Below are 22400 nucleotides of genomic sequence, written 5' to 3'. Positions count from 1 at the left end.
AATAAAATATTAGGATTGCTATTACATCCAATTATAGTCATTTTCTATTTGATTAAGTTTTAAAATTTTTTGGCTTTAGTAGTTTGGCCCAGGGTTGGGATACACTGTCATTTGAAATGATCATTTATGCCCCAACATTTATTTTAGGGGAGGGAGTTTTCATTTTATCTGTGAGATTTTTCCTTCTAATGATAGAAGCTACTTCTGGTTTACAGCATTAATATTTTTATTTGTAATACAATATATAATGGCTAAACTTTACTGCCAACATTTCTGTATGCCCATTGTTCTATGAGATGAATTAGAAGAACTATTTAATTTAAAGCACTCTTTTGATTATGCCCCCATAATCCCTTTTTGGGATTTCATTGCTTTCTAATGTGGTACCCCGAAGGATATATAAAACATTACTAGGCAGGAGATTATTCAACTCATGTTATGGCTAATTTCTTGAGCTTACAGGGATATAGGCACCATTGTGCAGAAGAAAAAAAAACTACAAGGAGATAAAGAAATTGCAAAATGTCAGAATCATTGGGGAAATGAGGTTAAAATTTGTTTGGCTCTTCTGGACACTTTAACTGTAGAAAAGATGGTGTATAGCCTTCTATTCATCTCTTCTTGTACCTTCCCTGGACTCTCTCCCAGAAGAAAGCAACTGATAAAACCATCTTCATCATAATGAGTGGGAAGAATTATACTTCTTTCCCTTAGACAGTTGTCTGTTTCTTCTTAAGTATTATAAACAAATAATTCAGAAACAGAGGCATGTATAGTATCTGGTTATAAATATAAATATTCTAAAAGACCTGTCTGTGGGATTTCAGGAGAACCACTCTAGACCCAACACTATTTCTTTTTTTTTTTTTATTGTTATGTTAATCCCCATACATTACATCATTAGTTTTAGATGTAGTGTTCCATGATTCATTGTTTGTGCATAACACCCAGTGCTCCATGCAGTACGTGCCCTCTTTAATACCCATCACCAGGCTAACCCCTCCTCCCACCCCCCTCCCCTCTAGAACCCTCAGTTTGTTTTTCAGAGTCCATCGTCTGACCCAACACTATTTCTATCCTGAGCTGTGCTTCTCCTACTTCAGCATGCCTCCACATCCCCTGGGGATCCTGTTTAAATACAAGAGGAAATGCATCAAACTACAAAGCTGCACAGCAAAGTAAACAGTCAACAAAATGTAAAGGCAGCCTACGGAATGGGAGAAAATATTTGAAACCATATATCTGATAAAGGATTAATATCTAAAATATATAAGGAACTCAGACAACTCAATAGCAAAGTCATCATCATCATCATCATCATCATCATCATCCAGTTAAGACTTGGCCTAAGGATCTGCACAGACCTTTGTCAAAAGAAGACATACAATGGCCAATAGTTACATGAAAAGGTGCTCAACATCATTCATCATCAGGAAAATGCAAATCAAAATGACAATGAGATATTACCTCATACCTGTTAGAATGGCTATTATCAAAAAGACAAAGCATAACAAGTGTTGGTGAGCGTACTGAGAAAAGGGAACCTGTATACACTCTTGGTGGGATTGTAAATTGGTGCAGCCATTATGGAAAACAGTATGGAGGTTCCTCAGAAGATTAAAAACAGAACTATCATATGATCCAGCAATTTCACTTCTGGGTAGATATCTAAAGGAAATGAAATCTGTGTCTCAAAGAGATATATGTACTCACATGTTTATTGCAGCATTATTCACAATAGCCAAGGTATGGAAACATCCTAGCTGTCTCTTGATGGATAAATGGTTGAAGAAAGGGGCACCTGGGTGGCTCAGTTGGTTGAGTGACCAACTATTGATTTCAGCTCAGGTCATGATCTCTGAGTCCTGGAATCAAGACCCATACTGGGCTCCACGCTCAGCAGGGAGTCTGCTTCAGGATTCTCTCTCTCTCTCTCTCTCTCCCTCTGCCCCTCTCCCCACTCGCTTGCTCTCTCAAATAAATAAATCAGTCTTTTTAAAAAAAATGGCTAAAGAAAATCTGTTCTACATATATAATGGAATATTATTCAGCCTTAAAAAAGGAAATCCTGCCATTTGTGACAGCATGGGTGAGCTTGAAGAACATTATGCTAAGTAAAATAAGCCAGACACAAAAAGACAAATTCTGCATGATCTCATTTATATTTGGAATCTAAAACAGTCCAGCTCATAAAAGCAGAGCAGAATGGTGGTTGCCAGGGACTGAGGTAGGAGAAATGGGGAGATGTTAGTCAAAGGTAGCCAAAGGGTATAGTGGTTCAGTTACCAGGGATGAATAAGTTCTGGAGATACAACATATAGCATCGTGGCTATACTTAATATTGTATTGTATACCTGAAATTTGCTGAGTGGGTTGACCTTAAGTGTTTTTACCACATGCACACACAAAAGTGTAGTTATGTGAGGTGATAGATTTCTTAATTAGCTTGAATTTCACAACATATACGTATATCAAAACATCACGTTGTGCACCTTAACTATCTACAACCTTTATTTGTCAAATATACTTCAGTAAAGCTGGTGAAAAAAAATAAAATGCAGATTCTACATCAGAATCCGGGGTGGGGCCTGAGATTCTGAACTTGTAATAAGCTTCCAGATGTTGCCTTTGTCCTAACACTGACATATAAGGGGTACTGTCTGCTAAAGATTTACACTCACACAGGAATTAGAGAATTGTATTGGTAAAGTGTAGCCAAGATAGAAGTGTAGTGAGAGAGACATCTGGGGACATGCATTCAGGTCCCAGTACTTACTTGCTTGGAATATGAAAAAACACATTGCTTCATCAGTCCCAGAATGTGGTTGTTGGTATATGATGGATTTCTGTAACCATGATCAAATTTGATGAGGCTGCTTCTATTAGAGAGATTTCTAGCAATTAAGACATTGGGTCGGGGCACCTGGGTGGCTCAGTCATTAAGCATCTGCCTTCGGCTCAGGTCATGATCCCAGGGTCCTGGGATCGAGCCCCGCATCGGGCTCCCTGCTCCGTGGGAAGCCTGCTTCTCCCTCTCCTGCTCCCCCTGCTTGTGTTCCCTCTCTCGCTGTGTGTGTGTCTCTCTCTCTGTCAAATAAATAAATAAAATCTTTAAAAAAAAAAAAAAAGACACTGGGTCTAAGTGTACTATGTTTTATGAAACTCTTGCTGAAGTTAATAGGGATTTTCCCCCCACAGTTCTGGGGGGGGCGCGGAATGGAGGAAAATTCTTGGCACATTTGGATGTTTTTGTAACTAATATACTATATCAGTTGTGAAAGGAGAAAATTCTTGGGAGTTTGCCCCTGAGCGCTGATCACAATAGAAGGTGACTTTGCTGCCGTTCGCCTGGGCACTGTTTGACTGGCTCCCCGGTAATTGTGGTGAGAATAGCTATGACCACCTCTTGTCGGGGGCAAATGCTCTCGTGTCAAGTGACTGTAAAGGCATATTTGTTGCCTTCTGCTCTGAATATGCCCCTCCTGGGAGTGGTGTTTGTTCTGTTTATTGGCATATTTGAAAGTAATAACGATAATTTATAAAAACATCCCCTTTGAAATGCCCCATTTTAAGATACCAGATTTATTCATTTTTGAAGTATGAAAACAAACTGAAAGCTGAAGACAGGCAGGCTCACTAATCTCCTTCCGTGGAAAGTGTCAGTTATGAGGCTTTGGAAGAGGTGCACACCTTGCAAATCAGGAATGGCAACACTTTTTTAATGACATTAGCTTTAGCAATTAAAATGGTTGCCTTCTCAGGAGTGCTAAAGAGGTTGATTTCTTCCAGTCAGCTATTCCCAACAGTTGTTTCTAAGGCTTCACTTTCAATCAGTCATCAAGGCCTGTCAGTTTGGCCTCTGGTGTTTCTGGAAACTGTTTCTAACTCTCCATTCCTGCTGTGATGACTTTTTCATCTTCTCTCACCTGAGCCATTACAAGAATTTGTCAAATGGTTTCTACAGCCCCAGACACATGTCAGTTCTAGCCCCTTCCATCTCTTGCTGATGGAGGCTTTATAAACCCCAGACCTGCTCATCCCCTTTCCTTCCATGAAGACACATGTTGAGTTTACCGGGCCTACAAGATAAATGAAGACTTTTAGTACAGCATTTACCTTCTACCCGCCAACCTTAAGAGAGTGTCCCTTTTTATTCACCCCCTCTTCTGGCTCCATAAACTCTTCTTGCCCAGACACCTGGGTATTTTATGAAGCACACAGTACATTGCCTCATGTCTTTGCCTCGCTTGGGCCCTCTGCACAGAATCCGTTTCACCACTTGTCTCTTAGAAGGGCCATGTTTTGGTCATTCAAGAGTTAAATGATATTTCCATAGGAAAGCATTCCTGAGCATTCCTCCATCAAAGAGGAAACCTCCTTTTTCCTTTATTCTCCCACTGCACCCTGCTCAAGCTTCTTACAGAGCATCATTTGTGATGCATCCTGATTATTTGTCTATGGGGGGACCACTAGACTGTAAGTTCTGAAACTGACATCTTGTTTAGGCATTCTTATATATCTCAGGCCTCTGGCAAAAGAGCTGACCTATAATAGGTGCTTAATGTATAGTGCTTGAATGTGGGAGGATGGGGAGGATGGAAGGACAGTGAGATGGACAAATGAAAGAAAGAAATGGAGAGACTTGTCTTCCTGAATGAAATAAGTTATTTGCTTATGATAAAGTAAAGGGAAAAGTAGGATATGTACATATATACATACACATGCATATATCTACATACAATAGACATGCATAGTTCATAGAGAGACTCCAGAGCTATGAATATCTCTTATTAGATGATGGCTGGCAGCAATAGTATCTGATAACTTATGTTTTTAAGGACTGATATATATTCTGTTTAAGTCTTAAACAGAACATAATCCATATATGTATGTCCACCCTCAGCTCCAAATCACAGGATTCTCACAGCCTAAACCACTGAAGATTAGCTCAGAATTCAAAATTACAGAATAGATGAGGAAACAATCCATAGTATGATAAGAAAAATGAACAAAATGATTAAAATTCCAAGGATTTCAAAGGAGTAATCATAATATATATATATTTTGGCTTGGACTTAATAGTGTACTCTTTCCTTATTCTAGAATGATGCAGGTCTTCGGCTTGTGGCTAATTCAATGGTGTGGGTTCCAGAAGGTGGGATGCTGCAAATTACCAACAGAATCCTACAGGCTGAAGCTCCAGGTGCCAGTGCCTCAGAAATCATCTACAAAATTACCCAGGACCACCCACAATTTGGTAACTTTTTTTTCCCTTTGTCATGATCTCATCATTGTATCCAGCAGTCTTGGACTTGCTTTGGTATGATGCCATGCAACAAGGTTGTGATTCCAATACAGCTGACTTTCTAATACCTCACACATCTCATTTAAACACAGAATAGTCAAAATAACTATCATACTATACACATATTATATACGAGGTGGTGTGCTAAGTAATGTAGACCTGTTAGTATATATGAAATCCAAAATTTAAGTTTTAAAATAAGTTCATTTTACAGAGTAAGTAACTTGCTGAGATATGGTTCATTTTAGCATATATAGCTAATAATTTCAGTTTAATTTTGAAGCTCAGATTCTCAAACTCCACCTTATGCCCCCTCCAGAACATCACCAGACTTCTTGTTGAGACTTTAAAAAAAAAAAGTTTTACATAAAAACATTTTTAAAGATCTCCATTGTTAACTTCCACTCCTAGCAAGATAGTAGAGTATGATAACTTGAAAATTCTCCCTCGTCACCATCATCTAGAAGTGCCGGGTAAGAGATAAGAATTGTAGGGCACTCATGGCTGACCTTCCAAGAATAGAGAGAAATCTCCGGGTAGCAAATAGAGAAGTAGCTTAAAGTCAGTCTGGGCATGAGCTGATGGAACAGCTTCCCTGAGAGGGCTTGTATGTGTCCCAGTAACCCAGGGTCTTGAGATGTAATGCTCGTGCAGAGATAGAAAGTTATGATCCTATATAAAACTGGGACTCTGGAAAGACTTTCAATTAGAGGGACAGAATAGAAAACAAGAATGGCACCAGCCCAGAGTGATGGCAAAGAAACCGACCTGTGTTTCCCAGGGCTCAGATTGAAGCCAAAAAGTCTGTCAAGAAAGCAGAACTTCAGGCCTGTTTCTCCTGCAGATCCAGGGTTAAGTTATACTGTGCACATTGTCTGAGAAAGCCACAGCTGAGACATTCATATGAATATTAATTTCAGGCTGATGATACTTCTTGGGTCCCTTGCAGAAACTGGTAGAAACTGTTGTGGAATGTCCACCCTCAACTCTGGATCACAGGATTCTCACAGCCTAAACCACTGAAGAATAGCTCAGAATTCAAAATTACAGATAAGGAAATAATCCATAGTATAAGAAAAATGAACAAAATGATTAAAATTCCAAGGATTTCAAACAAAGGAGTAATCATAACAACTATGAAACAAGCATATTAAAATGATTTAAAGACACAAAAGAAGGAATTGAAACTGTAAGGCAATAACCAAGTATCATAAAAATTAAAGAATAGGCAGGTAGATTTTTTAAAAAAACTAAATAGATCACCTGAAAAAGAAAATTATATTCATTACAAGTAAAAACTTTCTTGGCATGTTAAATAGCAGAGGAATAATAATCTGTTTTTCCTCTGGGTTACTGGATTTTAAAAATTATGTATTTTATGTAGTGAGGGAAAAAAGTTAACTTTTGTGCAATTTAAAAGTAATTCCGATGTGGTGCCTGGGTGGCTCAGCTGGTTAAGCATCCGACTTTTGATTTCAGCTCAGGTCATGTTCTCAGGGTCCTGAGATGGAGCCCCACATCAGGCTCTGCACCAAGAGTGTGGAGCCTGCTTAAGATTCTCTCTTCCTCTCCCTCTGTCCCTCCCATCGCCCCCCTCACCCCCCACTCACACGCTCTCTCTCTCTCAAGAAAAAAAGACTTAAAAAAAAAGTAATTCCAATGTCAACAAAGACATTGAAAAGCATAATCTAATCAAGAATTACTATAACCTGAATGGGAAGAAATCAAAGAGAGAGACAAACCATATGAGACTCTGGATTCTGGGAAACAAACTGAGGGTTGCAGAAAGGGAGGTGGGTGGGGGATGGGATAACTGGGTGATAGGAATTATAGAGGGCATATAATATGATGAGCACTGGGTGATAGTCTCAACTAATGTGAATCATTGAACACTATATCAAAAACTAATGATATACTATACCTTGGCTAGCTGAATTGAAATTAAAGAATTAATATAATTATAAAATAGCTGGTCTAGGGGTGCCTGGGTGGCTCAGTCATTAAGCGTCTGCCTTAGGCTCGGGTCATGATCCCAGGGTCCTGGGATCAAGCCCCGCATCAGGTTCCCTGCTCTGTGGGAGGCCTGCTTCTCCCTCTCCCACTCTACTTGCTTGTGTTCCTGCTCTCACTATCTCTCTCTCTGTCAAATAAATAAATAAAATCTTTAAAAAAAAAATAGCTGGTCTAGCTGGGGTGTCTTTTATTATAGTTGTGTAACTTTGAGGAAGGCAAGTGGACCCCTTTGAACCTTAGGTTCTTTGAAAGTTTAGGCTAGATAATTTTTTTAACTTTTTATTTTAAAATAATTTTAGACTTACTGAAAAGTTGCAAAAATAGTACAAAGAGCCCTTGAATACCCTTTATCTAGCCTCCCTCAATGGTAGCATCTTACAGAACAATAGAACAATTATCAAAACCAGGAAGCTAACATGGACACAATGCTATTAATTAATCCACAGACCTTATTCAACTTTGCATTCTTCTATCCACTGATTTTAAGCTCGATAATGTTTAAGTCCTTTTCAGCTCTAAAAATCTTTGACTCATTTGATGTATTAAATTCTCTACCTTTATCTTGATCATTAAAAGCCAAAAAATTTAATTTCCTAGAGACAGCCCAATATTCCAATATTCTGTTTAACTCTTAAACAGAACAATGCTGAATTAAATAATTTTTTAAGCCATTTCAGCTTGACAAATGCCATGTAGGCTTGCCTATGACCCTTTCCTACTATAACTCTTTTAATTAACTTCTTCCTATGAACATAATCCTCTTTCTGTGTGTCCAGAGCCCCCTATTAGTAATAATCAAATCACATTACCCTTAAGAAGCACTCAAGAGTGAAAAAGATGGTGGGAACTGGAAACCCACTTAACACCAATCTGCTTACATCCATCTATCGCAGTGGTGTGAATTTGTGGAGCCCCTACCCCCTTGCCACCCCAGCTACTGTGGACTCCCTCATCACTTTGGAATGTTCCAGTTGGGCTTTAGACTTTTTGTGAAGAACTGACCATGGAACTGAACCAAATGTAAATTGCTTGTGTAGTAAATGCATAATGGACCCAAGTTCCACCACTTATAGACTCATCACTGCTCTCAAATTTAAGTGTAGACAAGTTGATTAATACTTGTACCTTTAGCTACTTCACAAGTTTGAAAGTAAATTTAATAAGATGGTTTTAATGAAGTAACTTATCATTTGAAGGAAAATCTGATTTAATCCAACACATTGCCAACTCTAAATTATTTAGCATTGGGTAAGAAAGCTTTAATACAAATTTTCTCAATCCCAAAATAATTCATCAAGATTCCACTGAGATTCTAATTCTTAATACCTATCAAATTTTCCCTTCAGAATTCTTGATTAAACTGTAGAGTTCAGTATTAAGGAAATCCCAAGTAGAGATTATTTTGTTTTTTAAACCCAGACTGTTTTGTAAGCCTGGATTTCCATATATCTAAAGGGTCAGCTTCTTGTATTTGTCATAATAAGAGCAGAGGTGAGGTTACAGCTACACAAAAGCTGTCACCTTGGTGGGGTGAACCCCACAAAATACTGATACTTCTACCTGTCTCCTCATATTCAACAGACCCAGTGCTCAACTTCCCTCCATCCTGCTCATCCATCAGTGTCATTGCTGCCCTTCCTGTCAATGGATGAGCCCTCCCCAACTCTCACCCTTCACAACCACAAGTGTCGAGTTCTGTTGCTTCCACTTAGTGACTCTCATGTCTGTTTATTTCTTTCCAATCTTATTTCCGTTGCTTTAGTTCAGGATCCCATCAGTCATCTGGATTTTGCAGGGGTCTCACAATTGGTCAAACTGTCTACATAAATGTTAATTACTATTATTACCATTTTTATAAAATAAAATTCAGCCTCTTTAACAGTTCTTTCATAGGCTCCCTGTATTCTGATCATATATGCTTTGTGTTCTAAGTTAGTTCGTGCCATTCACCTACTGAAATCTCACAGTGGCTCCAGGTTGCTTATGGGGGACTGATCTCAGGGGTAGGAACTGCATCTTGCTTATCTTTGAATCCCCATCCCTGAAGGGTCTAGCATGATAGCTAGCACCTAACAGGTATTCAGCCATTCTTATCTGAGTTGAAATTCACGGAATTAGTCAATATTCTGTGGTTCCTGTTAATCTGCATAACATGGCAATTTTTTAAGATCTGAAAAACAGGTTTATTTCATTAGGCCTGGTTAGAAAAACTGCTTAGTTTTTCTATTGTAAAGAAGAACAGCTAGGAAATTAGCATTTGAATATTTTCTATTTTTCTACTCTCCACATTTTCATTGTAGAAGTCTACTTTCAGAATATTTTACAGGTGTGCTCACATTCCTAAACAGTCTACATCCTAGAATAGCATGTTTATTATGAACAGAGGTTGAACTAGGGAGAGACGGCTAATGGAATTTGTGACTTAGGTATAAATGAGAAACAATACTAAAAAACTAGAGCGAGTTGATTCTACACATGACTTTATAAAGAGACTATTGATGTTTTTTTTCTTACTTCAGTATTTCATCACCATCCTGATGCTCATTTTGAATTTGAATTTAGTGCATATAAATATTAGAAGGAATATTTCCTTCAAGTAAGAAAATTGCTTTAGTGTAATCAAAATGTGTTTTCAGTTGTCCAATGTGTCTAGTATACTTAGTGTACTAAGATCTGGGTATCCTGCTAGAGAACCTCTCTCTCTCCCTACCCCCGCCCCCTTCTATTCCTCTTACCATCTGAGTGGTGAGGAGGCTTCTCTCAGATTTATTATTAGATGCATTTTCATGAGAACATGGCTTTTGTTTTCAGCAGTTCATCCCTTCTCCTGTTTGGTTTACACTTGAGGGCATATTATCCTGGTGAAATTTTAATTGTTTCCATAACACCTCTGTATTTGCAATCTCACTTTAAGGAGATAGTAGCTTCAGGTGAGGAACAAGCCATAGAAACAGATTGGTAGTGTTGTCATTTAGATTTAGGTTTCCTTGCTTCAATTCTAATGAAGTCTAAGGAATGATGGAGGAGAAAACAAGATCAGTTATTTAGGAGGGTAGATACAAGACTGTGAACACAAAATAACCATGACTGAAGTCTCAACTCCTTCACATATCATCTGTGAACTTGAAGAAGTTACTGAACTTCTCTGAGCCTAAAGAACTTTCTTTAAATGTGGATAACAGTAGCATCTTCAGAAGGATCAAATAACATAAGGATAAGGTGGCCAACATCCTTTTTAAGTACCCATGAACTATTCTCATTTTACCAATAGGAACAGAGGCTTATAAAGCCTACATAAAGTTCATGCAGCTTGACGTGGAGCTGGGTTTGAATGATCATATAACGTGCTTCATGCAGTCCCCGCCATAGGCATCCCAGGGCCAGCTAACATTATTCTCATTGTACAGAATTCTCCCAAGAATAACTCTTTCTGAATTTTTTCAAGTTTCCCATTATGTTTACACCAAAAATGTCCAGGTTAGAAAGCATTTCCTGCTACACAGCAAGTTGTACATAGAAATGAATCCATCTAGTGCCTGTATTTGAATATTTGTTGTATTCACAATTTTATGTGACTTAATTGATATAGTCAGTAACTTCATACATGAATTGCCCTTGAATTACTTTTCGTGTTTTTTAGCTGAGAGACTGGGAATTCTGTGTCTGTAGGTGAATTTGATGATGCCTATTGAATGCTGTGTTAATATACTTTCCTTCACCTTAGATTAAAAATAAAGAAGTACCTAATTTCTTTTAAAAAAAAAACAAAAGGTAGTAGACAAGGAGATGAGGGCTCTGATTTACTTTTACATTTCCCAGAGATCCTCACTAACCATGTGGCTTTCTTAGGAGAGGTGGTCCTGCTCGTTGATATGCCTGCAGACAGTCCCGCAGAGGAAGGGCAGCACCTGCCTGATGGGAGGACAGCAACTCCCACCAGCACCTTTACCCAGCAAGACATCAACGAAGGCATCGTGTGGTACAGGCACTCAGGAGTCCCGGCCCAGAGCGATTCCTTCCTCTTTCAGGTACGCTCCGCGGCTGATTGACATCTTTTCTGATGTCTGGATGGTCTGACGATAACCATCGCCATTATTTTAAACAATTTGGGTCGTTTTCTGTGTTGCTTGGAAATCACATTTGGTGGAAGAACAAATGTAATTAATAGCATTGAGAGGTTTTTTTTTTATCTCCCGATTCAGTCCTACGATATCTCTACAAGCAGAGTCATCCCATGGAAGGGAGTTTATAATTGATAATGGCCAAAGTGTTTTGGAAAAAAAAATGTTTTCAAAATATTAAAGTGCCCTATGGAGGAAAAAAATATTTCTCTTTTCAAATGTTTTTGGAACATTTGCCATCTTATGATAAGATCAGAGGCTTAGCAGCCAAACCCAGTGGGTTCATATTTCAGTTTTGCCGTGCACTACTGTTCAACTTTGGGAAAATTATTTTGGTGAAATCCTTGTGCTTCATTTTTCTCATCTGTAAAATAGAGCTACTATGAGGATTTAATGAGCACGTAGAATACCTCCTGTCACTATGTACGGGTTTGTTACTACCATTTATAAAGATTGATCAAATACCAGTGCTAAAGACTGAATGTCTGTGTCCCCCTGAGATGCATATGTTGAAATCCTACCCCCTCTCTGTGCAATGGTATATTGACGTGAGACCCTTGGTAGGTGATTAGGTTTAGATGAGGTCATGAGGGCTGTGCTCTCATAAATGGGATTAGTACACTTACAGGAGTCACAAGAGAGCTTGCCCCCCTTCCCTGCTCCCTGCCGTGGAGATGCAATGAGAATTCAGTGGTCTGCAGCCCAGAAAAGAGCCCTCATCAAAACCGAACCATGCTGGCACCCTGCTCCAGACTTCTGGTCTCCAGAACTGCAAGAAATAAGTTTCTTTTGTTTATGAGCCACTCAGTTTATGTATTTTTGTTATAGTAGCCTGAGCAAACTAAGACAAACAGACCATACGGAGGCTGTCAATAAATTAAAGAACAAGAAATTCTACTGAGTGCATTCTCTGGCACTTATCAAATATAATTAGAAATTAATAATAAAAGGCTAGACAAAAAATGCAAACCGTTTAGAATTTTTTAGATAGTCTCCTAAATAATTACTCGTTCTAAAAGGAAATCAAAACAGCAAACTATTAAGAAATGTTGATGAGGAGGAAATAACTTCTCAGAACTTAAATGATGGGGACAAAATAATACTCAGAAGAAAATTGATGGCCTTAAGCTCTTATTATTGAGCAGAAAAACATGAAAATAAATGGACTAAGTGAAGCTACAGAACCACAAGGGAAACCTAAGGAAAGCAAAAGGAAGGAATTCTTAGAGATAAGCAGAGGAATCGATTCAGTATAAAATGGGAGAATTGATAATGAGTACAAAACCCGAATCTTGGGAAAGATCAATAAAATTAGACAAACTTATGTCAAAGGCAGTTTGGAAATAAAGAATTGAATGGAAGTACAAAGGAATGAGGAACTTGGAGAAACAGCATTGAAACAGATACAGAAAAGAATTTGGGAAAATGTAAGAGAAATATAAAGACGCTCTCGTGGTGAGTGATCAGCCAAAGCAGGGTTGCAGACCCTCTGAGTCTGAGGCTTTTCCTTTGTCCAGGAATCCAACAATAGCTCACCTTGTTAAATAACCATCCATTCTGTTCCTGAGGACTGGTGTGCACATCTTCCTTGCCTGACTAATTTATATAGTGTAAAAGATGTGCTTTTCCAGGGAGCAGATTAAACTAAACTTGAAAAGCATTAAAATGAGATGATACTGAGCATACTGAATGTCCAATGAGTGAGCAAGCCTCATGTGCCCTTTGCCAAGTTAGCTTTTTCATTTTTAGCACGTGGGCACTGCACAATCCTCAAAGAATGAGTCAGAATGGAGGCAAAGACCTCAATCATAAGAAGACACCTCAGCCAACTAGAATCCTCAGATCTGCCTTTGCCTTTATTGGTGTCAGGATGAAAAACATTCTCAATATGGAGCACTTCCTTGGAAAGGGAGTCTCAGTACCTGCTCAAAATGATATTTGATTGCTTTTGCAACATGGTTACTAAATGGGTAATTATAAAAAAGCAAAAGTTACTGATTTTTTTTTTTAAAAACAAACTCTCTAGAGTTTAAGACATGCAGCTGAACATTCTTACTTAGAAAGTCGTTCCCTTTGGAGAGTCTTCACACATTTTCCTCAAGATGTGTTTAGAACCCTGACCTGAAATCTTCAAAATCTATGGGATTTTCTTTAGAACATCCTCCATAGTGACAGTATATCATCCTTTGGAAGTTGATTTTAAAAAATTACCAAAGAGCCAAAAGTCAGTCAGAGTCCTGTCTGGTAAGAAGAGCAGTAATTATTTTTGGTTAAAACAGGGAGCAATTATGAAGTAACAAGCTCAGTTTTCTTCAGTGATTTGTGAACTCTCTCTGAAGGCATTCCAAAAAGTGCATTTTGAACACTGACAGCATCTTTATTGCAAATGTGAAACAAATCTCTGAGATTATGATCTCCTGGATGTGAAAGTTTCGGTGTGTTTTTAAAGTCTCATTGTTTTATAGACTTACCTCATATTTTGATTTGAAATGACACAGACACTGTAGCTATGTGCTAAAATAAATAGTTGCAACTTCTCTCATTCGTCATCTTAGTGTCCCTGAAGGATTTTAAACTAAAAAAGATGCTGTTCTAATGATTCTTCTCTTTCTTCCCTTCTCTTTTCTTTCTTTAAAGCAGAAAATGCAATACAATGAGTTGCATGGATTTAATTCTATTTTAATGCTGATGTGCTGTCATGAGCCATCAATGCATCCCATCTGTTACTTTGCTCATAAAACTTGGGATTTATGTAATGCAAGTGGCATTAAAAAATAGAGCATGGCATAGTGAGAAGAAAGCATGTACATTTGCATCATTTAGGGCATGGGAAGGAACTCTGGCTTTGGTATATTCAGATCACATTGAAACAGCCTTAGGGGATGTGGTATGAAAAGACCAACATATTTCACACCAGTATCTTTACTAAGGAAGCTAGAAGTGATTCCCTTGCTTGGTAATATGTCCACATTTCACTACCTACACAGCGTTCCATTCTTTTTCTTCAAAAGATAGAGCATATTTTCCCCTTTCCTAAGTTTCTAAAGCTTCCAGATAGAGCCATCTTGGTCAGTAGGAAGATCATGAACCTGCTAACCTGGTTAAATACTGACCCTTATTGACTATAACTTTGACACCTTTTGACACTTTTTTGACCTTCAGTTTCCTCGTCTTCAAAATAGGAGATGATATCTACTTTGTAAGTAGGTAAGTAAGATAACTTTTGAAAAGTAGGTAGTATGGTGCTGAGCCCCTGATAGATGTTAGTGAATTATAGCTATTGTTATTAAATTATTCATAATGACACACAATGTCTTCTTGATGAAAATATGTAGATATTCCAAAACTTGATCTCCAAGTATCTGATGGGATCGAGATAGAGAAGACAGTTTTTCTGTTGGGCATAACTTGAGAAGACACAGAGAAAGGACTGCCATTCCTGCTTTTTTCTCAGAATTGACAGAACCCTTGCCCCCTGTCATGGAATTATTGCAACTACATATGGCCACACAGGCCTTAGCAACTCTTGTAACAAGCCTAAGGTGGAACATACAGTGGAGAGAGGGACGGTTTAAGGGGGCAGCTCAGAAGGACTGAGGGAGAGGAGGAGCTAGCTGCATAAGCAAAGCATCCTTTTTCAGCATTTTTGAAGCAAGAAGAGGTCGATTTTGTGACTCTTCTAATTGTAAATCCTATTAATCTCATTTTACAGTGATGAGGCTGAGATTTGTCATTTATAATCTAGGTGTACGTATCTGTGCTGAGTAAAGTTTAAAGAAGTAGAATAAAAGTCACATATATAACATGTGTTATATATGCTTATAATGAGATATGTAGCTATCAAAAATCATGTTTTCAAGACTAATGAAATAACAAAACATAGTATTATGTTAGGTAAAAGTATAGAACACTTATTTGTATCTCAAGTTTCACAGATGCATCGAAAATGGATTAAACTGAAGTGCATCAGTATGTTAATAACTTCTATTTTTACTTAGTGAAATGCTAGATTTTTTATTTCTTATTTGTATTTCTGTGCATTTTTAGAACTGCCTAAAATGATTACATGGTTTTTTTTTTATCAGGAAAGCATTAGCATTAAAATGAAGAGCAGAATGAAAATTATAATGCAAAAACACATAGAATTCAAAGACAGATGGTTTAAAGGGGAAAAAATAAACATGCACAAACATGCTGTGCCCAACAGAGGATGAGAGGCTCACCAGTATGATGTTTCTTTTCAGGTGTCCAGTGCCACAGATGCCCATACACATCTGGAGAGCCGCATGTTCAACATCGCGATCTTACCACAGACACCGGGGGCGCCTAAACTCTCTCGGGGAGCGTCTCTCCATATGACCGTGAGTTGGGTGGGAGGGCTCGTGGTTTCTGCTTGGAGGAGGCACGCTGTTGGGGTTTAATAGAGTGTCCTGCTTTCGTATCTGGTGAATGCCTGGCTCAGAGCGCGGACTCTGGGGCCAATAATAACCAGCCTTGAGAACACATTTCTCTTTGACTTGAAAAAGAAATTTAAAATTTCAGAGTGAAGGGAAGGTTATGTGGAATCCACTGCAACCTCCCATCCATTGCCTCTGTCCTTTTTATAGCATTCCAGATGGTCTCAGGGCTTCTCCTTGAGTAGTTGGAAGGAGTTTCAAGCTTGTGTCTATTTAATCAATACCATTTAGGTATGATTGTTCAGTCAGTTCTGGCCCCACCTCTCTGGAGAAATTGTCACTCTATGTTTTAGAAGCCCTATGAGAAGCTTTTGTTTTTGTTTTTCTGTTATAAAACTTTCCTGGAGAAAGTAATGCCTTTGCTGAATCCAAAGAAATAAGTACCAGTTATCCAAGTGAAAATTTGAGGGGCAGGTCAGAAGGAACGGAGAAGTGAAGGTGAAGGTGAAGGGCACTACCAGATGTAAGAACAGCACAGAGATGAAAGACAATGTGATGGTTGGGAAAATTGCAAACAGATCAATAAGACTGGAGAACTTAGGGAGGCAGAGGAGGAGTAGTGAGGATGTGGAGGTTCATGAGCTAGATCACAGAAGGTCTTGAGTGCTGTGTAGGAAGAAGGAGTGTGAGCACATGGAAAGGTTTGAAGTAAGGTGACAGCTAAATTAGTACATGAAGCTTAGTTCAGACAATTAGCAGCTCCACTGTAACCCCATATCCAGGGGGTATGTAAAGCCAGAACCCTTGTTCTAGACAGAGCCACAAGCATATAAGACCTTGTAAATTAATCATTAAGGATTCACATTTTAGTTAGTGCCCACATAATTACACTCCAAAGTAGTGTATCAGCCCTGAGCCACAACAAAGAGAGCAGCTATAGTTTTAGAAATTATGGGTCTGGGGCATGACAGAGACATACAGGGGGAAACAAAGTTTTTAATGAATAGCTGGTATCGGCATTTCCACCATAAACCATAATTTAAAGAAATCATAATTCAGCAGCACTATAAAGTCTATAATTCATCATTTTGACTGGAGGAACTTGGATCAGAATTTTCTGTGAAGTGTAAAGAAAAACGTGCATACACATTTCTTGCCAAACGCTAATGCAGTGTTATTTTGAGTTTAGAGGGAAAAAATGGGCCAGGAGCCAATGAAGATGGCACTGTTCCCACTATGTTGTTGTGGACCTCTAGAGACTTCTCAAGTTACTTAACCTTTAGGGTCTCAGGTTGCATGTTTGTAGATTAGATCTGTCTTGTCTAATTTAGGATATCACAAAGGTGAGTTTACTGTAAAATGTGATTAACCCACTCTTTTATTCCTTAAAATATACACAGTTTGTATTTCTTTTGACATTAATCGCAGCCATTACTATAGGATATACTTGCAATCTGTGACAAAAACACATTTTCTATTCAGTGATTGGGACTCACCTAAGCACACAACATTATGAACGTATATGCTAAATACATATATGGTATATCCATATATGTGTTTAAGGGTAGGAGTCCACCTCTCCAGTCATTCAGTCATTCAAATAAACACTGATTTATCCCATGTGCTGTGAAACACATTGGAGATTCAGTGACTACAAAACACAGTCTCTATTCTCAAGCAACTTAGAGTCTAAAACAAGCAAATAAGGAGGCAATGACAATACATGATGAGTGCTATGATATGATACGCAAGCAGAGTCACAATATGGAAGCAAACAGGGAGACACCTAGTCCAGTGGAGCGTGGGGGAGGTCATGGAGGGCTTCCTCTTGGAGGTGAACTGAGCTGGTTGAAGTGTAAATGATCTCTAGAGCATAGTCTCAAATTTCAGCCTGCCTTAGGACCACCTGTAGGGTTTGTTAGATCACAGATCGCTGGAGCCCACCCCAGCGTTTTCTAATTTAGGAGACCTGGTCTAAGGGCTGAGAATTTGCATGTCTAACAAGTTCCCAGGTGATACTGTTGCTTCTGCTCTACTCGCCACACTTGAAACCCCATTTATCTAGACTACAAATAGAGAGAAATTCATTCCAGGCAGATGAGCAGCAGGTGAAAAAAGTGAGAGACACAGGAGAACATGACATGTTTGAGGAATTACAGAGAGTTCAGTTGGCCAGAGCATAAATCCCTAGGTGAAAAAGAAATAAGAAATGAGAGTCAGATCATAGAGGACCTTACAGATAAGATGAAGAGTTTCCGTTTTGTCCTGAACGAATGTTTTTGGGCAAGTAGGATGCTGAAAGATTCATAGCAGAGAGGGGGCATGATCAGATTTTTAATTTAGGAAGATCATTCTGTCTGTAGTGTAAAGAACACCCCACATGGGGTCCAGACAGAGAACAAGGAGGCCAAGAAACAGGCTGTTACAGTCATCTAGAACAAGAAGGGTTGGTAGCATAAACCGCATGCAGTGGCAATAAGGATTAAGAGTTAGTGAAATCTCAAAGAGACACTGGCACAGTCATGTATAATCCAGCATTATACATCATGGCTGAGAGGCAGAAGCATCTTAAATGTCCTTCAGGTGATAAATAGATAAAGAAATTGTGTTATATACAACAACGGAATATTATTCAATCTTAAAGAAGAAGGAAATCCTGCCATGCTACAGGATGTATGAACCTTAAGGACATCCTAAGTGAAATAAGCCAGTCACGAAAGGACAAATACTGCATGATTCCACTTATGTGAGCGATCTAAAGTAGTAACACTTTTAGAAACAGAAAGTGGAAAGGTAGTTGCCCCTGCAGGGGTGGGGGGTAGAGGTAGGGAGAGGGAAATGGTGAGTTAATTTTGTTCAGTGGATATAGAGTTTCAGTTTTGTAAGATGAAAAAGTTCTAGACATCTGTTCCACAACAATGTGTATATAGTTTACTGTACTCTGCACTTAAAAGTGGTTAAAATGGTAAAAAAAAAAGGGGGGGGGAGATTAAAAGATATTTAGAGCCATAGTGGTCAACTGGGTATAGGAAGAGGGTAAAACAGCCCAGTTTCTGAATATGTTGAGATGCCATTCATTGAGATCGAGACTGTATGGGGACCCTAGGGGGAGGGGGAGAGGTGGAGGCCATGATGAGTTCAGTGGGATGCACTTATAAAGGGTGTGCCTATTAAGGGCTGGCAGAAGGTTAGTAGATATTCTCTGTGGGAGATAAACCTCTGAGAATCATTAATGGCAAGTAGTGGTTTAATCCTCGGGCCTGAGATTCCCCAGGAAGATTGCATAGAGTAAAAAGCAACATAAACAGATACCTGCGTAAAGGGAAATTTGTTCTGTGGCCTTTCTATAATGCTCTTCTTCATCCAATCCGATCCTCTAAATGGTATCTTATGATTTTGTTTTGTAGTATTCCATAAGAATTATGTGCATACATACATGTATAAGATGTGTACACATATGAATAATATTATAAGGTGTATATATATATATATAAACATGTGAGATGTATACATTTAGGATATAAAATTTGGGCAAGGAGATCTGTAAACATGCATATTTACCAATAAATAGCATAGCATAGTGTGAGATTCAGCAAATAAGTTAATAGATTTACATCAACTCAGTTTTCCAAGTAATCATCCACCATTTGACTTAGAAGAGCCTTAAGGACAAAAGCTTTAATTAATCTTGGTATCTTCCTCAGCATCTAACACAATGCCTCATATAAAAGTAGTTGCTTAGTAAATATCTGTTGACTAAATCATTTTCAGACCTACTTTCAAACAGCTAATAATTCCCTAAACTATATCACCTTCAAATTCAAATATATTAATCATATGGGTATACACACAGACTTTGAATATCATATTTCCAATTCTTCTCTTAAAGGGGAAATAAATTCTCTTATCTCTTAATGCGAAAGAATATTTATTACTTCCTTTTTCAGATGGTTGTGGTACTCAGAGGTGGGTTGCCCAAGGTCACCACTTGAGAGAAAGGCCTTGCATAAGCCTTCCTAGTTCCATTTGTTTCCAGAGTGATCACTGTAAGAAGAGTTCTCTTAAAACTACTGTTATTGGGATTAGCAGGGATTCAGTTGGAACAGCTGATCTCTTTTGTCCTATAGACTCAAGTCTGGGCATGCTGTATTTGTTTTATGGCTGTGGGCTTATGTGTCCATGTTTTTTCTTGAGACCTTTTCAAACACTAATAAAATTATTATCTGCAATTTCTGGAAATGTTTCTTTCTTCTTGGAATTCCTGCTGTGCTTTATCTGAGCCTTTCGCACTGCTTAGCAGTTTCTACATTGGAGTTATTTATGAACTTCCCTTACTAAAAACTGGAAATCCTTGAGGAAAGAGTCTATATCTGATTCATCTTGCATCTCCCACAGCTCTTTGCTTGGTACCTTGCCCAGAGTAGGTTCTGACTAAATAGTTGCTACATGAATATGTGAGTGAATTAATTTTGTTGTCCTAACCAAACTATGTGAGAGGATGATTTCTTGTAGAACCCCCTTTTACTCATCTTATTTTTCATGTGTGTTTAATTTCTGAGGCCAGCCATGGGCTTTGCTGCTTTGGTAATATGACAGTCAACAGGTGAAAGTGGTCTTTCTTTTAATGGAGGCTGAAATGATAATGTTGTTTATAAATCCTGACCTGGGATTCTAAAGGTTTAAGTTACACACACACTTTGCTAAGGCTTACATGTTGAAGTGTTTGCCCTTCTTTAGAAGACATTGAAAGATGATGAAAAATATTTTTTTAATTAAGTTGCTATAAAAGTATTTTCATTATTTTACTTCTTAGCTTAATCTGTTCATAATGATATTTTTCATTCACTCAACAAATTTTTATTGAGCACTTCCATGTGCTAGGTGCTTGGGATCCATCCATGAACAAACAAAAATCCATGTTCTCATGGAGCTTCCATTCTCTTGGTGGGGCAGGAGGGAATCGACAATAAGTAATAAATCAAATAAATAACTCATATATTGCATGTGAGTGAAAAGTATTACGGTAAAACAAAAAGTAGATCAAGGTCAAGGGGATCAGAAATGTGGTGGTGGGAACAGCAGGGGAGAGGGGAGACGCACCCAGATTGTAGTTGTAAATGAGCTGAGCTTTATTAAAACGATGATGTTTAAAGAAAGACTTGTAGGAGGTGAGGAAGAGAGTCATGCAGATACCTGAAGGAAAAGCATTCCAGGCCCAGGAAACCATGTGTTTGAACAAATCCAGTTGGGAGTGTGCTTAGATGTTCAAGGAACAGCAAGGAAGCCATTATGGCTGGAGTAGAGGGATTGAATGTGAGAGCAATCTCAAACTCACAGATGTGCCAAGTGTGTGTGTTGGGGGCAGGGAGGCCGGGAGAGGGAGGAGTTGGGGCAGATCTTGTAAGTCCTCATGGGCCATTGTAGGGACTTCAGTTTTTTTCTGGGTGAAATGGAGAGCCATTACTAGGCGTTGAGCCACAGAGGTTGAACCTCCTTTTCTGGCTGGCTGTTGCACTGAAGTAGACTGTAGTGGGGGGCAGGAGAGCATTTGGGAGGCCGTCCTGGTGATCAGGTGAGATTGTGGCTCCCGGCAGAATGGTGGCAGTGGCGGTGGGGAGAAGCAATTGGATTCCAGATATATTCAGAGGTAACATGGTTATTATGACAAACATTATTCTGTAATTTTCGTTTGTTGACAGATATTTTAATAAAAAAGTGTCTTCCATAATGATTTCTATGAAATTTAATCTTTCATTTCTTACTATGTTTAATTGATAAATATTGAACATTCCAAATAGCCAATATCAAAATTGATTGAACTTTGGTATGTCAGACTCAATATTGCTTTCTTCAGGGAGTCAAGTCCTTACTGTTCCTACCTCGTGCCTATTTCTATTAGTAGGGAAATAGTGTCAATACATGCCGTAATAAAATATGTTATCTTGGCTGGCATATATTTCCCTTTATCTGTGCTCCTCTGTCCATTCCCTCTTCTTATTGCTTTGTTATTTTAGGGGCATCTAGATTTTCAGAAATATCTCATAATACCCTGAGAATTTTCAGATACTCTGATGGCTTTGAGATGAAAAGGTGGTGGTACTGAGTTGGCACTTTTCTGTCCATGTAGCTGTGCCCACACGTGTGTGCACGCATGCGTAGGCTATAAACACCTTCCACAGGGCATAGATTTTTAATTTGTTGTCCTTACTTGTTTTATTTTAGGGTGAGAGACCAGCTGCTATTTGTAATTCTTATTTTCCTTACTCATTACATTCCAGACCTGAGCAGTGGCCTGAAATATGACTCTTTACAATAGGGGGGTTGTCCTAACCTGTAAATGCTGTCTCTCCCCAGGACAAGTGTGCCTTCAGGACACTTACAAAGCAACTGCAACCTTCAATCTTTTCACGGTTAAAAGGAAGAACAACACGCCCTTCTCCATGAGAATTACTGAGCCCTACTAATCCTTTCCTAAATGGGGAAATTCCTTCTGAAAAAGCAGAGCTTCAAAGAGCGGGAGAGCGTGTCAAACTCTAACCCTTCAGGGGTCACTTAGGAAGAGCC

The 22400-nt window shown here is 38.7% G+C and overlaps 1 protein-coding gene across 1 annotated transcript in view; it reads left to right on the top strand.

Moving 5' to 3' along the window:
- Nucleotides 1-22400, top strand: part of FRAS1 (Fraser extracellular matrix complex subunit 1) — a 417216-nt gene that overhangs the window by 283508 nt on the left and 111308 nt on the right. Inside the window, exons 30-32 of the mRNA XM_035004710.1 lie at nt 5104-5257; nt 11168-11346; nt 15684-15800. Coding sequence (XP_034860601.1) covers nt 5104-5257; nt 11168-11346; nt 15684-15800 — 450 coding nt within the window. The remainder of the gene's footprint in view (nt 1-5103; nt 5258-11167; nt 11347-15683; nt 15801-22400) is intronic.

Source organism: Mirounga leonina, unplaced genomic scaffold (genome assembly GCF_011800145.1).
Source record: "Mirounga leonina isolate KUSES-001 unplaced genomic scaffold, KU_Mleo_1.0 Mir_129, whole genome shotgun sequence".
In the NCBI taxonomy this organism is placed as follows: domain Eukaryota; kingdom Metazoa; phylum Chordata; class Mammalia; order Carnivora; family Phocidae; genus Mirounga; species Mirounga leonina.
This window is presented reverse-complemented; position numbering and strand designations above follow the sequence as displayed.